Here is a 16,634-nt window from a genome sequence, read left to right as displayed (position 1 = left end):
CAAAGCAGAGGTTCAGTCATGTATCTACACGTCCTCTGTAAGTGACCCTCCAAACAATTCCTTAGTCCTGGATGCCTTTTGCGGGGCGTAGTCCTGCTCAGAGCACGCCTGGTGGATGAGGCCTGATAGGCCATTTGCTGAGGCCTCGCCATTAGTGAGGGTTCAGTGCATTGTTAGCTGTGGGGCTGCGTTAGGACGCAGGTGGCTTTGCACATGCCTGTGAGCAGACAGAGACACTCAGTACAGCGAGGGGCAAGCCTGGCATAGCTCAGGCAGTGCAAACACTGCTGTTCTGACTTGCCAGTGACGCCTGAACCTGGGCTGCTTCTGCGTATAGGCAGGGCCTGAGCTGGGGAAAGGGGAGGCATTACATAACCCAGTACTGAATGGGGGGGAACTGTGTGGGCTGGTGCCAAAGCCAGAATAATGAGCACATCATGGCCTGATTCTAAACCCTCTACTCGCAGACAAGACCCTCAAGCCTAGTACAGTAAACCCTTGAGATACGTGCAATCAAGTTGTCCGTGTCTCGGGTTAACACAACTGCCGCCCCGACAGGAGCAGGAAACCGCTGCTGTCGGGGCGGCAGCCGTGAGTCAGGCTGCCATTCCTGACAGACAGCTGCTTGCAGCGCCGGTTCTCCCAGCTGGAGAAACTGGGACTGTGCCACAACCTCTGTCTGCATGCTGGGCTGTGGGTACACAGCTGGGAGAAGCTGGGGGCTGCCTGGTTGCTCCCTCCACTTCCCCCAGCCGCCCGCTCCTCCCCCTCCACAATTTACACAAAATTTGATTTACGTAGAGGTTGCCCAGAACGTGACCTCCACGTAAATCGAGGGATTACCATATTGTCTAGTGGGAGGGGAGGCTGCAGAGGCCTTTGGGTAATCAAGCCTGGGGCTGGGCCGTTACTGACTAGGAATTTTGGGATGCCAGCCCCTCCCCTCCCACAGTGCACTGCTGCAGAGTGGCCACGCTGCTCAGGAGTGTTCCCGTGAAGGAGCTGAGCTGGGATTCTCCAAACCTAGAGACATATGGGGGATGTCTAGCACTGTTTTGCATCGGGTAGAGGCAACGTATTCAGTTGTGAGGGCTTTTTGCTTCTCCTCTGCACTCACTTTACCTGCTTCATAGTTACGCCAAGATTAAGTAAAGCATCTCTCCCTATCATAGCATCTCTGCTTGCACAGTGGAGACGCTGGGACTTCCCTGGGTGTGGGTGTGGATGTGGCCTGCAACTGCTTTGTGTTTGTATTACACTTTGGCAAGGGCAAGTGGCAGGGAGCTTTGAAGAACGAGTGTCATTATTTGATCATTAGCATGTCTGGCTGGGTGTAGGGCTGAGCAGCGATATAGGAATGGCCATACTGTGTCAGACTGAAGGTCCATCTAGCACAGTATCCAGTCTTCTGACAGTGGCCAATGCCAGCTACCCCAGAGGGAGTGAATAGAACAGGAAATCACCAGAGGGATCTCTCTGTTGTCATCAATTTCCAGCCTCTGGCAAACAGAGGGACGTCATTCCTACCCCTCCTGGCCAATAGCCCTTGGTGGTCCTCAACTCCATGAATTTATCTGTTCTTTTTTGATCCCTGTTAAAGTCCTGGTCTTCACAACATCCTCTGGCAAGGAGTTCCACAGGCCTACGTGGGACTGCGTGAAGAAAATCTTCCTTTCATTAGTTTTAAACCTGCTAGATGTTAATTTTATTAGGTGATGCCTAGTTCTTATTTTAGGGGAACAAATAAATAACTTTTCCATATTCACCCCCTCCAAACCAGTTATGATTTTACAGATTTCTACAATATCCCCCACTTAATCTCCCTTTTTTCTGAGATGAAAAGTCCCAGGTTTTTTTTAATCTTTCTTCATATGGGACCCCTTCCAAACTCCTAATCATTTTGGTTTCCTTTTTCAATGCCAATATATCTTTCTTTGAGGTGAAGCAACCACATCTGTATGCAGTATTAAGGATGTGCGTGTACCATGGATATAAATAGAGGCAATCAGATAATCTCTGTTTTATTCTGTATCCCCTTTTTTAATGAGTCCTAACATTCTGTTTGTTTTTTGCCTGCTGCTGCACATTGAGTGGATGTTTTCAGAGAACTATCCACAATGACTCCAAATCTCTCTCTTGAGTGGTTATAGATAAATTAGTCCCCATCATTTTGTATGTATAGTTGGGATTATTTTTTCCAATGTGCATTACTTTACATTTGTCAATATTAAATTTCATTTGTCATTTTGTTGCTCAATCACTTCGTTTTATGGGGTCTTTTTTAAACTCTTCACAGTCTGCTTTGTTATTACCATCTTGAGCAGTTTACTATCAACAGCAAAATTTGCCACCTTCCTGTTTACACCTTTCTCCAGATCATGTATAAATAGGATTGGTCCCAGTACAGAACCTTGGGCGGGGGGGACACCACAGGTTACCTCTTTGCATTCTGAAAACTTACAACAATTTTTTCCTACCTTCTGTTTCCTGTTTTTTTAGCAGTTTTCAGTCCATCAGAGGACCTTCCCGCTTATCTCATGACAACTTATTTTACTTAAGAGCCTCTGATGAGGAACCTTGTCAAAGGCTTTCTGGAAATCTATGTACATTACATCCACTGGATCTGCCTTGTCCACATGCTTATTGACTGCCTCAAAGAACTGTAGAAGATTAGGAGGGCATGATTTCCCTTCACAGAAATCATTTCCCCAACAAATTATGTTCATCTACGTGTCTGACAATTTTGTTCTTTACTATAGTTTCAACTAATTTGCCTGGTACTGATGTTAGACTTACTGGTCTGTAATTGCCAGGATCACTTCTAGAGACTGTTTTACGTACTGGTGTCACATTAGCTATCTTTCAGTCATTAGGTACAGAAGCTGATTTAAAGGATAAATTACAAACCACAGTTAATAGTTCTGCAATTTCACATTTGAATTCTTTCAGAACTCTTGCATGAATGCCATGTGATCCTGGTGATTTGTTACTATTCAATATATCAGTTTATTCCAAAACCTCCTCTAACGACACCTTAATCTTGGACAATTTCTCCAGTTTGTCACCTATAAAGAATGGCTCAGGTTGGGAATCTCTCTAACATCCTCAGCTATGAAGACTGAAAAAAAGAATTCATTTCATTTCTCTGCAATGGTCTTATTGTCTTTGAGTGCTCCCTTAGCAACTTGATCAGGCAATGGGCCCACTGGTTGTTGAGCAGGCTTCCTGTTTCTGATGTACTTAAAAACATTTTGCTATTACTTTTTGAGTTTTTGGCTAGCTACTCTTCAAACTCCTTTTTGGCTTTTCTTACTATGTTTTTACACTTCACCTCTCCTTTCTATTTTCCTTACTGGGATTTAGATTCCACTTTTTAAATAATGCCATTTTTATCTCTCACTGCTGCTTTCACCTGCTTGTTAAGCTATGGTGACGCTTTTTTGGTTCTGTTCCTGTGTTTTTTAACTTGGGGTACGCATTTAAGTTGGGCCTCTATTATGGCATCTTTGAAAAGTTTCTATGAAGCTTGCGGAGGTTTTACTTTTGGCACTGTACCTTTTGATTTCTGTTTAACTAACCTCCTCATTTTTGTTTAGTTCCCCTTTCTGAAATTCAGTGCCGCAGAGTTGAGGTACTGCCATGTTTTCCCTACCACGGGGATGTTAAGTTTTATTATATTATACTCGCTATTTCCATGCAGTCCAGTTATAGTTACCTCTTGGACAAGAGCGTGTGCTCCATGTAGGACTAAGTCCAGAATTTGCCTCACAGTTTGTGGGTTCCTGAACCAGCTGCTCCAAGAAGCAATCATTTAAGGTATTAAGCAGTATAAAGTATAACCCTTTGAATTCCTTTGTTTAGTACCTTCCATTGACTGGAGAGTTCATAATGGCACCTGGTGCAGGATTTGCAGCTTTTGATGGCAGCTGGGATCCAGGCTGTGACCCAGGTATTGTGTGCCCTACCTGCTGTTGATTAGCTATGTTAATTGAAAATAAAGATGTCTGTGTGGGCCTTAATTATGGGGCATACAATGAACTAAAGAATTCTTTTGTTGCATCTGCTTTTCCCTGGCACCCTTCTCCATGCGCTAGTATCTACACTAGAAAAGCTGCATGGCGCAGCTGCTCCACTGTTGTACTTGCAGTGCCAATGCTCTGTGCCGATTGGAGAGAGCTCTCCAGTTGGCATTACTCCACCACCATGAGATGCAGTAGCTGTGTTGGCAGGAGAAGCTGTCCTGGCAACATGGCACTGCGGTCTATGCTGGCACTTAGGTGGGTGTAACTTACATTGCTCAGGGGTGACGCTTATTCATAAATGGCATAAGTTACACCAAAATAAGTGGTAGGGTAGACAAGGGCCTTGTCAGACCATTTTCATTAGACCACCTGCCTTCTGACAAAGGCGCAGAGAAGACTTTGAAATAAAACCTTTTGGAAAAGGGGAGGGAAAATACTGTATGTATTTTTATCTTATTCATTAAACCTGGGGCCCAACTCAAAGTCCCCATTCTCAGTATGCTCAGCCTTTTGTTTTTTTAAAAAAGGCTTGGTTGTGAATGTATACCTGACCTGTATTGTTATACTGTACTGAGCTAAACCACACACACTGGGGGGAAAGATAGCTATCCCATCTAGTATTCATGCAAATGTATTTCAGTAACTCACATTTCAAGTGTCTGTAGGCTGTTGAGCAAGTTCAGTTTTAGGAGTGGCTATTAATATGTGACTGGATCCTAAGAGTCTTACTTAGTTTGCTCTAAAGCCAAGTCCCATATGAGGTTTTTTTCATACATACCAGCCAAAAACCACTTTCAGTATGAAGTGGCTTTTAATTTAGAATCAGGAAAACAAGAAAAGAATCAATGAGCCATCATGAGACAGCACAGTGGGTATCTTCACTGTGATTGGCTGTAGCAACCCTGATACCAAAATAGCCAGGGTCTCTGCACATGGACAAAGTTTCTAAAGACCTACAGGTGCATTAGACGGAGAACAAAGGCAAACAGATTATACTCATTAACTTCATTGAGCTCTTTCTCTGTGGAGAAATGGAGGAAAGATTTCAGCTTTTGGCCTATACAGATTCCACACGAGCAGTCTCAAGGGTAATGTTCACAGGGCAAGTGCAGCTGCAATTTTTTAGCTTCTTGCTGCTACATGCATATTATGGTTACATCCAAGACTGCTTCCGTTTTCAGCTCATGCTAAAATCTGCAGCATGGTCCCTGGCTGCTGGGGCGCTCCACTAAAGTCCACTGGAAATTCTGTGGCAGCTTCACCTAAAATAAAATTTGGTTTTAGTGAAAACTAAATGAAAATATCAAAATCAGCCAGTAATAACCGCAGTGTAAACTCCACTGGCAATTTGGGATTGTATGGTTAAGTGCACTTGCCTGATGTTACTATTAAAATGATCAGCCATGAAACAGTTACTTTCATTTAAATTGCCATCTATTTCAGAGTTAACCCACCGAGCTTAATGGGACAGGGCAAACATCTCAGAGCTCTTGTTTAAGGCTCTCTGCAGACCCAGACAGACATTATTGAACCAGTTGCAACTAATGAATCTTGTCAAGGTTTTCACCATAACCCTGAAGGTTGGAAACACAACTTAAAAAGAAAGGTGAGATTCAGAAGCACCTTTCTGTTGCGAGGGTTGGATTCCATGGGAAACGCTATAGCTGCCACATCCTGGAATTCATGTCTCTCAGCTGTAGAAACCACCTGTCTGGCTCTGCAATGCATTGATCAGGGAGTGACTGCTGCTGTCATCCTGAGGAGGATGAACAGAGAGCAGTTCTTAACTCCAGTTTTGTGCTGTTAGCTCCTTCATGTCACTCCTGGTGTTCACTCTATTTAGATCTGTGAGAGAAGTGACAGAAATGTATCACGGCAGAGAGCCTGGCTCCAAGTCCAGCTCTGACCTTACACCTCGCCTGTCTTCCCAGGTTCCGCTGTTTCCTTCACTGATGCTGAGCACTATAAGTGGCATGACCCTGCACTCTGGCACGCTGCATCCTCCTTGGAGGACCTAGAAGAGGGCAAGTACATCTTTGCTGTGGATGAAGAGCGTGTCCCATGCCAGTATGATGATGTTATCTTTCAGCCTGAAACCTCCTTCCGAGTAAACGTCGACTCATCTGAGCGAATGATTCATCTCCGAAGCATCTCGATCATGGGACAGGTAAAGTGGAACCTTTGAGAAACAAGACCAAACGCTGTCACGTTCCTCCACCTCCCCTGCAGTGCCCACAAAGTAGGTCATGAGAACTGAAAGTGCAGTGACACTCACTACGTGCTTGAGTAACGTGCAGCTACCGCTGCTTGCTCAGCGCTCTGCATGAGTTTGAGTTCAGTATGCACCAGGGGGACAGATTTCCAGAAGAGCTTCAGCTGTGGGTACCACAGTCAGAACCCTGGGTTTGGCTCAGGCATGTGCAGACAGTCTGATCTGTGCATGCAAATGGCACAGGACTTAGAGCCAAGAGAGCCCAGCACTAAATGTCCTGTCTAAAGCCTCCAACAGCAGTTTTCAACCCTACGGACTTCAGGGAGAATTTCTTGACTTGACAGCCCATTCAAACAGTGTAGAAGTGTAAATAAGAGACAGGTGTTATCTGGGGGGCTGAGAAGTGGGGCTTCATACTGTTTTGGGGGTTGATCTCCTCTGTCCTTTTGCCTCGTGGTAAATTGCTATTACCTACATTCTCTTGCCCAAGTCCGAATGCTTATGTAATTAAAATGTGAACGTGCATCACTTTGCCCATAGTGTGGGAGGCTGCTATGATAATATAGACCTTGATCCTCTACATCAATGGGGTGCACTGAAGATTTATTCCAGAATAGCATATTCCAAGAGTTGTTATTCCAAAATAAACTATTCTGGAATAACGTGTCTGTACTACCGGGGAGTCCCAAAATAAGCAAAACTTATTCTGAAATAAAACAGCAGAAATGTAACACTTTAAAGCAGGTGTGTCCAACTCGCGGCCTGCGGGCCGCATGTGGCCATGAACAGCTAGTAATGTGGCCCCACAAGATCGTAAACTTTTAACATTATTATGTGATTTATATGCATTAACTATATTATATATTTTATATGCGGCCCAAGACAATTCCTCTTCACTCAATGCGGCCCAGGCAAGCCAAAAGGTTGGACACCCATGCTTTAAAGACTAGCAGAATGATTTATTCAGTGATGAGCTTTCATGGGACAGACTCACTTCATCAGATCAATTTCATTTCCAATACAGACTGACATTTATAAGTACAGAGGACTGAAAAAAAATAAAAGAATAAATGGACCCAGAGCAGACATCAAGAAACTCAGTACAAATAAGCCGGTCAGTGAACGCTTCCATGGAGTGGGCCATTCTGTCAAAGACCTGAGAATTTGTGTCCTACCACACAGAGAATTTAAAAAGAGATTACAGTGAGAAATTTGTGAATTGGAATTCATATTCAAATTTGACACATTAACACGTGGTATGAACAGAGACATCACTTACCTCACACATTACAAGGACTGCTTCCCTTCCTTTGATGCTTGTAATTATGTCAGGCAGGACACTTAACATCCTCCCTCCCCCATCCCCCTCCTTTGGTCCTATGTACTTCATTTGTCAGTTTTTATCGCAATTTTTCTTTCTTTTTGGTCCTCTGTGCTTATAAGTGTCAGTCTGTATTGGAATGAGATTGATCTGATGAAGTGAGTCTGTCCCACAAAAGATCATCCCCGAATAAATCATTTTGTTAGTCTTTGAAGTGCTACATTTCTGCTGTTTTGTTTTGTTGGAGCACAGACTAGCACGGATACCTCTCTGTTACTATTCTGAAATAGTGTGTCCATGCACAATAGAGCTTATTTTGGGTTAGAGCCTCTGGAAGCAGTATGTCTACACAGCATCTTTATTTTGAAATAATTTATTCCAGAACGTCTTTTTCAAAATAGCCCCCATTTCTTACCTACTCAGTCCCTATTTCAAAATATGTGTTTTGAAATAGGCACTTTTCAACATGGAATGAAGTTTATCAATTTCAAAATAAGCTGACCCTATTTCAAAATAACAGTTGTGGTGTGTAGACACTCGCAAAGTTATTTCGAAGTAACGTTGCTGTGTAGACATACCCTAGAAGAAGAAAGGTGACTGTTCTTTTATCGGAGGGGTAGCCGTGTTAGTCTGGATCTGTAACAGCAACGAAGGGTCCTGTGGCACCTTATAGACTAACAGAAAAGTTTTGAGCATGAGCTTTCATGAGCACAGACTCACTTCATCAGATGCTGGTCTTGGAAATCTGCAGGGCCAGGTATGTAAGAACCCTTCGTTGCTGTTCTTCTTTTGACTGTTGTCTTCCAATATAAATGCGGGCTTTGGAGCTGGGAAAGCTCCATTTGAAGTGAATATGGTACTTCTGTGGCTTATCCATTTGAATCTGTGTGTTGGGCATCATTTCAATACAATTAGACCAAGACTTTCCAAAGTGACAAGTGACTTTAGGTGTATTCTGCAGGTCTGGTTGTCACAAAGGGCTGAGAACTCACTGATGATCACTCTCTGGTGATCAGCCCCCCTTTGAGGTGTCTCCAAACAGTGCCCAGACTCGCTAGTTCCTTCTGCAAGTTTGGCTCAGCTGTTCTTGCCAAATAAACACAGCCAATATCCCAGTGGCAGGGTGAGACTGGCCCCCTCATTTCTTTCCATGTTCGGCTCATTTCTTTAACCACATCATGTGCCATCCCAGTGACCAACAATCCCAGATCCAAACAGTCCCCACTCTAGGAGGCCTTGGATCCAAATTTTACAGCTGGCTTCCAATTTGGTAATGGGACAAACTGAGATCCAGGTAGTTCTGACCATCGGGAATGCTTGCACTGGGAGACTGATTTTGCACCTCACATCCAGCTCTACTGCAGCTGATCTATGTGTCTGACTCCCATGAGCACAGGAAGTGAGTGTGTCCCAGTACCCCGGTAGTGGGTCTTAGCAGATGGGGACCTGAGGCACGGGTCCGAGGTCACAAGGGACGTCTTTGGCAGAGCAGGGAATTGAACATCGGTCTGCGAGGTTCTAGGCTAATCACTGCCTATCCTTCATCTCTATAGCTGTGTCTACACGTGCACGCTACTTCGAAGTAGTGGCACTAACTTCGAAATAGCGCCCATCGCGGCTACACGCGTCAGGCGCTATTTCGAAGTTAACTTCGACGTTAGGCGGCGAGACGTCGAAGTCGCTAACCTCATGAGGGGATCGGAATAGCGCCCTACTTCGACGTTCAACGTCGAAGTAGGGACCGTGTAGACGATCCGCGTCCCGCAACGTCGAAATTGTGGGGTCCTCCATGGCAGCCATCAGCTGGGGGGTTGAGAGACGCTGTCTCTCCAGCCCGTGTGGGGCTCTATGGTCACCGTGTGCAGCAGCCCTTAGCCCAGAGCTTCTGGCTGCTGCTGCTGCAGCGGGGGATTCATGCTGCATGCACAGGGTCTGCAACTCGTTGTCGGCTCTGTGTATCTTGTGCTGTTTAGTGCAAGTGTGTCTGGGAGGGGCCCTTTAAGGGAGAGGCTGGCTGTTGAGTCCGCCCTGTGACCCTGTCTGCAGCTGTGCCTGGCACCCTTATTTCGATGTGTGCTACTGTGGCGTGTAGACGTTCCCTCGCTGCACCTATTTCGATGTGGTGCTGCACAACGTCGATGTTGAACATCGACGTTGGCAGCCCTGGAGGACGTGTAGACGTTATTCATCGAAATAGACTATTTCGATGTCACCACATCGAAATAGGCTACTTCGATGTAGGCTTCACGTGTAGACGTAGCCTATAAGAGTTAAATGACTGGGATTTACATCCCACACAGACGAACTGGCCAGTGGTCTGTGGTGTCTGTAGCAGTCTGACTGGTGGGATCAGGGCCAGGCTGCTGGGAGGAAGAGGCTTGAGGGGCATTTGTCCTCATTTCCTCTTGGCTGCTGCCCTCTACTGTGCACTTGCTGCTCTTTTTCTGTCTGGTACTTTTCAACTAGCTCCTCAGGGCAGTGGCACCCAGGAGGCCCCTTCTTGTGATTTGAGGAAACCCAACTGAAACTCTGAATAAGGAGTGCCCTTTGCATCTCTGGCTGCTCCTTTCCTGGCCTCCCGTCCAGAGCTTGCTGGGGTCTGTGGCCAGGGTGTAGCTAAGGCACTAGCTTGGCTGGAAAGGAGGTTTTTAATGAGACCTTTGGAGATAAGGAGGCTGCTAGCAGGGATATGCAGAGGGTAGGCGCATTGAAGACACAGACACACAGGTCCTTTTTCCTCTTGAGAGCCCTTCCCAGCCCTGAGCTGAATATCCTGTGTCATAGCTGTCACTTGCCAGCCCTGGGCCAGCACCCCTCTTGTGTCAGGTAGAGGGTAATTGCTGAGACGTTCACAGCCTGTCCTGTGTCTCTGCCCAGGAACTAATCGTATGGTCGCTGCCACACTCCCTGGGGGCAGCTGCCTGCTGCCTGGGCAGGCGGAGATGAGTCAGGGGGAGTAGCACAGAGTAGGACCCAGCCCCAAATATTGAAGGAGCCAGACCCCTGAGCCAGGAATATTCCTGGAGCCTGAGCCCCACAGGCCCATAGAACTGACCAGCCCTTCTCCTGGCCTTGCTGGTTGGAGGACTTGACCGTGACAGCTGAAGCAGCGAGCACTGGCTGTGCCCCAGAGCAGAAGACGCAGCCGGCTTTTACAGGAGTTACTGTTATTTACTTTGTGGCAGTGCCCAGGAGTCCCCTTGTCCTAACTGTACGGTTCTGCACAAACAGGTACTGGTCTGGGCCCCACACAACGTGTAACTGCTTGAGCCAATACAGCACTTCAGTGGGCCCTGCTCAGGGGTCTGAGTGTGTGGCTGGAACCAAACTTTCCTGCATCGGGGGCATTTGTGCGGTATCTGAGGTTTGGCTAGAGCCAGCGCTAGTCCCGATGTTCCACAGTCCTGAGGGTGTGAGAGCCAGAGACGTGGCCTAGAGAGATGACTCTGGGGCACTCTCCTTTGCTGTCCCTCAGTGACCTTACAAACCACATCCTCTCGGTGCAACAGGGCCTTGCTCATTCTGCATGAGGAGGTGAGACGCACTCACCTTTGTCATGGTCTGTGAGGCCCTGAGAGAGAGGCTGAGAAGTTGGCCTCTCTCATTGGTTGCCTGGACAATAGGGACAGGATACCAAAGGGTGGCTTTTACAGCAGTGTGCTGCACAAGTCTCCTGGGTAGGCCATGTCCTGACCGGGGAGGGAGCGGGGCGCAGTACGATGTGCAAGCCAGCAGAGTCGATGAAAGTGTTCAAACTGAGCTCACGTGGGATAGCTTAGCTTGGACCCCAGCCCTGTGTTGACTGGACCCCAGGCATGGACCCACCTAGCTCACTGCTGCCCAAACCAGTGACAAAGTTCTTATTTGCTCCCTGGCAGCAGGGTCAGTATTAAAGGGAAAAGCGATGTAGAGTAAGAAGATGTCCATCAGCTGCTTATACCCGTGTTTTTAAAAGGGACATCAAGGGCTAGTCTGGGTGCCCAGGCCGTCACCCCCGTTTACGCATGGCATAGTAAGAAGGCCTGGTTATTCCCCTCTTGCTTGTACCTTAAGGGCGGTCTCCCCAGTTTTTCCTGGGAGTGTCAGGGTGCCCCACAACTTTCTTTGGAAGCCTATGTGGAGATGTGGGAAACCACCAGGCATAAAAGCAGAGGAGCTACCTGGGGCAGGGGTTTTAGTCAGAATGTTCAGCACACTCTGGTTCACTGCTGACTGAGGTAATTCAGATGCCTGACAGGCACGTTTCTGTTAACTATTCCACATCCCTAGTCCCGCTGGGGCAGGCAGACAGAGCGTCAGTTGGGTTTTCTGCTCTCTAAGCAGCCCACCAGCTGAAAGAGGGGAGAGAAGCCCAGAATCCTGCAATTCTAAACTTCAAAAGAATCAAATAAAAATCCAACCCATAGTGTTGTTTTGTCCATTTGGAAAACCCTTTCAGGCCTTCTGTAGAGAAGGGAAGCTGGGCAGGACCCCATTATTTTCCCTTTCCAGTTTACCTTGAGGGGAAGAGGCCTAAGTCCGAGTGCTTCCCCCTCGAGGGCAGGTAGGCTAAGTGACTGCTCTGTCCACGTGGCTGGATTGCTGCTTGCCTGCTGAGTAGCCAGATCATATGCTCCTTTTTCTGCTGGGCAGAACTATTGATCTATTTTTAATCTTCCTGGGTTGGGAACTAGAAGTTTACCAGTGACACGGCCTTTGCGGAGTACATGCAGAGCGGGTCGGCCCAGAGGCAGTTCCATGGCAATGGGACCTTCCAGGTGACGAACACCAGGTGTCCAGACAAATCGGGCTGCGAGTGCGGAAATGCGGGGGTGAGTTCTGCCAGTGGACATCAGCAAACTGTTCTATGGGGTCTTTAGGGGCTGATACATCCAGACTTGTGGCTGGGCTGTCCATGGCCTCTGGTTGCAGACAGAAAGTTAGGGAACACCCCAGCACTATGCTATCTCATGGACCTTTGCAAAACAGACCTGAAAAGCAGAGCAGGAGCAGCTCTCTAGCCAGAGACGGGTCAGCGGAATTTACCCTGTGTTGTCATTTAAGGAACATGAACGGATCTGCGCCACCTTGCTCAGGGATTCTGGGAGTCAGTGCCCAGCGCTTGCGTGCAAGGATCCCTTCCAGCCTGTCGGACACTGCTGTGAGATATGCGGTGAGTGCAGAATGGGGATGAATTCCTGTAAGCCGGCCTGGACAACGTGCTTGGCTTTCTGGCATAACTTGACTGTATCTATTTCCTTGGCACGAGGCCCTGAGTTCACTTTTGGAGTTGAATCTTGTGGCTGTCGTCTATTCTTGGGGAATGCCAAGAACTGACTGGCTGCTGTTTTAGCGGGCAGTGGAAAGGTCTGAGCTTTTAAAGGGAACCTCTGAGGCCTGAGTTCATACAAAAAAATGCTGGGAGCTTGGCAAGTATTGAGCCACAGGCTTAATCATTTAGGGCCTGATCCAAAGTCCAGCGCAATCAGTGGGATACCTGTGAACTCTGTGGGCTCTAGACTCACTTTGCCTGGACTTTTTGAATCTGAGCCATAACCCATAGTCCACATGCTGAACCTCTCCAGTTTTTCTCTGTGGGCTTTTGATCATCCTTCCATATCAGCATGGTGGCCTCTCGGGAAAGGGCTTTTACATGCTATTCTATACTATCGCACCCCTTCTCCCCCTGTAGGACAGTATTTTATACTGATGCTCTTCATACATGACTGCTGCCAATAGTGCATCAGATGGAGTAGAATTTGGTTCCTTTGAGGCTTAGGCTGTCCAAATTCCTGCCAGAATTCAAGGTGTATAACTTTCTTTGCTTGGTTCTAGTTCAGCCAGCACTTAGTTTGCTCGAGGGGCAATGCATCATAAACAAGTACAAAGGATTCATTGATTGAACAAACCCTGAGCTGACAATGATTCTGCTAATTTTTCGTTTCCTGCTGAAGGGGACACCTCTACAGCCTTATGATACAAGGAAAAGACATAGAGAAAGTATTTTAGAGTTAAAGCTCTGATTCCCATCCAGACTGAGCTCCTCACTGGAGCGTCGGTTCACCTTCCAGGAGTGGGAGGCGGACCCTGTTCCACAGGATTGTCATAGGAAACAGTGTTCAGAGCTTCGATCTTACGTGCACAACACAAATATTAGCTATTTTTCAAACAGCCTTTCTGTAGTGGGTAGCCCCATTTTACAGGTGAGAAAACTGAGGCACAGGCTCAGACTTCAATAGGCACTTCAAGGGAGGGAGTTCAGCACCTCTGAAAATTAGGCTATTTTGCTTAGATGCTGAACTGTTTGTATTAGCAACTTGCCCAAGGAAGTCAGTGTCAGGATTCCCTAGCCCTGGGTTCAGATCAATCCCACAACCTCTTCCCAGACCCGTATTATGTCTCAAATACATGTCTTTGGAGCCTAAGTTACGCAGCGTGCTAAGTTATATTTATGCGTTTCTGAACTGTTATATTCCTTTTGGGAGTTTACCTTGGATTGCAGCCCTTTGTCCCTGACTTTTACAAGCCCTGCCCCTGGGTTAGCCTCTCAGGGTGTCAGTCAGCTCATTCAATCCATTCCCATTAGCACAGGCTGCGAGGATCACATTCAGTGCTGGCATCAGGGATTCAGCAGATGGAAAACACCCAAGAAAAAAAAGCACTTTCTTGTTCCAGTAAATGCCTGTATCATCTAAAGTAAATTTTATTTACAATTAAACATACCCAACAGATTGGTGGAATTCCCTCTGCATATGGGTGCTTGTCTGCTTATCTACCTGGAAAGTGAACAGGAATTTTTCATACATAGTCATAATTACAATGATGCCAAATTCATTAGGGCTGGAGCATATGGTTTTCAAACCTGTTCATATCAGCAAAGCCTTTGAAAACGCTTAATTCAATTTCATATTTCCAGAAACTTTTACTCCTGCTTTTCAAGAAAAATATTTAACTATAGTTAACCCCACATTATATTTAACTATTGTGGAGCCAATCGATCCAATGACCGTAATTGTGCTTTTCTCTGGTACTTGCTGTCAAATGAGCTCACGGTGCTTTACAGGCATTGATGAACGCTCATCGTCTCTTTAAGGACTGGGTAAGTGTCAATAGTGGATGCGGCTTTCCCAGGGGTGTTCTAAAAAAAGCTTCATTGACACTGGGCTTCTAAACCTGCAAAAAGACCAGAAATAGAGGGGATGTTTCCGTCCAAAAGCTTTGTTCAGAAATCACTCTCCGATAGAATTCCTCTCCCTTTGTGAGCTGTAGAATGAGACCAGATTGCACAGTGGGACCGGAGAATTGTTTGTGAAGCATGTACTGATCCAGATCTTGATAGACTCTGAAAACCACATTGATCCCCACTGCCAGCCCCACAATAGCCCACTTGCAATGAGAGGTTGCTTGCAAATGCCAAATCAATGCACCTGTGTGTGTTCTTTCTTGTCTTTATGCCTTTGCACGACAGGAGCTACTCTTTCATTGGAATACACTTCTGGTTTCGACATCAGACAGTATGAGAACAGAATTCGTCATGCTTTTCTGAGCCTGGTATGGAAAGACATTTAATACATAGAAGCCAAGAAATCCCACCAATAAGACACTTGCCATTATCATATAATATAAATAAGTTATAATGGACTGGTAGCTACATTATCCCAGTGATGTCAGGCTGGGTAGTGGCTGTTTGCAGAGCTCTGTCGGATGCTCCTGGAAGTTGCTGGAACCAGCTGTTTGTGTCCCTGACTTCTGACCTCACAAAGGAGTTCAGCAGCTGGAGTGCACTGATGTGTTTTCAAAGTTCAGATGGTAGGAAGTTTCTATTGAACACCTGGCCTGTTGGGGTTTCCCTCATTTCCAGCCTCAGCCAACCTCCTCGTCTCAGGTAAAGCCTATGAACTGAATAACTACAAATGGCCAGAGCTGCAAATGTGTATTCAGTCCCTGCCAATGGCACCTTTCCTGCCAGTGTCTGGGCAGTGCACAATAATTGTTAGAGATGGTGTGACCTCGTGAATAACACACTAGCGTGAGGCCCAAGAGACAGGCCAGAATTTTGTTCTTGCTGTGAGATGACCTTGAGCAAGCATCTTTATTGGCCAGTGCCTCGGTTTCCCCATTTTACAAAGGGGATGCCTTTATAAAGCTCTTTACAATACAGTGGTGTCAAGAGCTATGCAGGAGCTGGGTAGTGTTACTGAAGCCAGTGATGTGGTTCTGCTTAGGGATGTAAAATCCCATTTAGTTGGTTAACCAGTTAAATGGTAGCTTTAACTGGTTAAGCAATTAAAGTGGGGTGGGGACAGCTGGGGAAGCTGCGCTGGGCTGGGCTGGTGCAGCCCGGGTCCCTGGCACACCACAGGCAGAGGATCTCAGGTTGGGTAGACCAGCCCCAGTCCTGGATGCAGATGTGCTCAAGCCTAGATGGAGCAGACCCTGTCCACAGCAGCGGGATTGTTCCAGCCTGTCCAGCCAGCCTTCCCCTGCCCAGCTGTTGCGGATGGGGACTGCACAAGCCAGGCTGAAGTGCCCCCTCTCTGCAGCAGCCCCAGGTGGTGGGAGCAACCCCCTGTGCACACTGGTTGGAGGCTGCTCCAGCCCCGACCAGTTAACCATTAACACCTCTAGTCCTGCTCTGCCACTGGCCTGAATCCTGATTTACACTGGTGGAAATGAGAAGAGAACCAAGTGTCTTGAGGCCAGACTGCTCCAAACTCTTCCAGTTAACGGTCCCAGGACAGAACACAGGGTCCTGTCAGTACAGCACCAGCACCAGGCGCTCACACCTCCTTTGCTGGGGTTTTAACAGTCAGCGACAGCACCTCCCATAGGTGGGGCCCTGTCAGCCAAGGCCCTGAGAGAAAGGGCACTTTGTGGCCTCCCAGGGCACTGGTATAACCTGTCCAGTGTTCATTGCCAGCTGGGGCCAGGCGACGAGTCCAAAGTCCCCACAACCTGGAGTAAGTGGGGGGAGGGGTGGGCTAATCCCTTCCTGACCCCCGTAGCAGCCAGCTGAACCCCTGAGGCACATGCCTGAGGCGGCAGCTCTTCTCCATGTCCCAGAGGGCTCATGGGGAGCTGGCCCTTGAGTGAGGCAGGG

At 47.2% G+C, this 16,634-nt stretch overlaps 1 protein-coding gene across 4 annotated transcripts in view; it reads left to right on the top strand.

The window, feature by feature from the left end:
• The window catches only part of AMN (amnion associated transmembrane protein), a 62,783-nt gene that overhangs the window by 33,197 nt on the left and 12,952 nt on the right, over window positions 1-16,634 (top strand). For 3 of the 4 annotated variants that reach the window (XM_074996463.1, XM_074996466.1, XM_074996467.1), the window contains 5 exons: window positions 3,862-3,949; window positions 5,954-6,189; window positions 12,229-12,366; window positions 12,599-12,707; window positions 15,003-15,085. In XM_074996463.1, the coding sequence (XP_074852564.1) occupies window positions 3,862-3,949; window positions 5,954-6,189; window positions 12,229-12,366; window positions 12,599-12,707; window positions 15,003-15,085 (654 nt within the window). The remainder of the gene's footprint in view (window positions 1-3,861; window positions 3,950-5,953; window positions 6,190-12,228; window positions 12,367-12,598; window positions 12,708-15,002; window positions 15,086-16,634) is intronic. The other variant, XM_074996464.1, reaches the window with a different exon arrangement.

The sequence above is a fragment of the Carettochelys insculpta genome, chromosome 6 (genome assembly GCF_033958435.1).
Source record: "Carettochelys insculpta isolate YL-2023 chromosome 6, ASM3395843v1, whole genome shotgun sequence".
Taxonomy (NCBI): domain Eukaryota; kingdom Metazoa; phylum Chordata; order Testudines; family Carettochelyidae; genus Carettochelys; species Carettochelys insculpta.
Note: the sequence above shows the minus strand (reverse complement) of the source record. Positions and strands in the feature narration are given on the sequence as shown.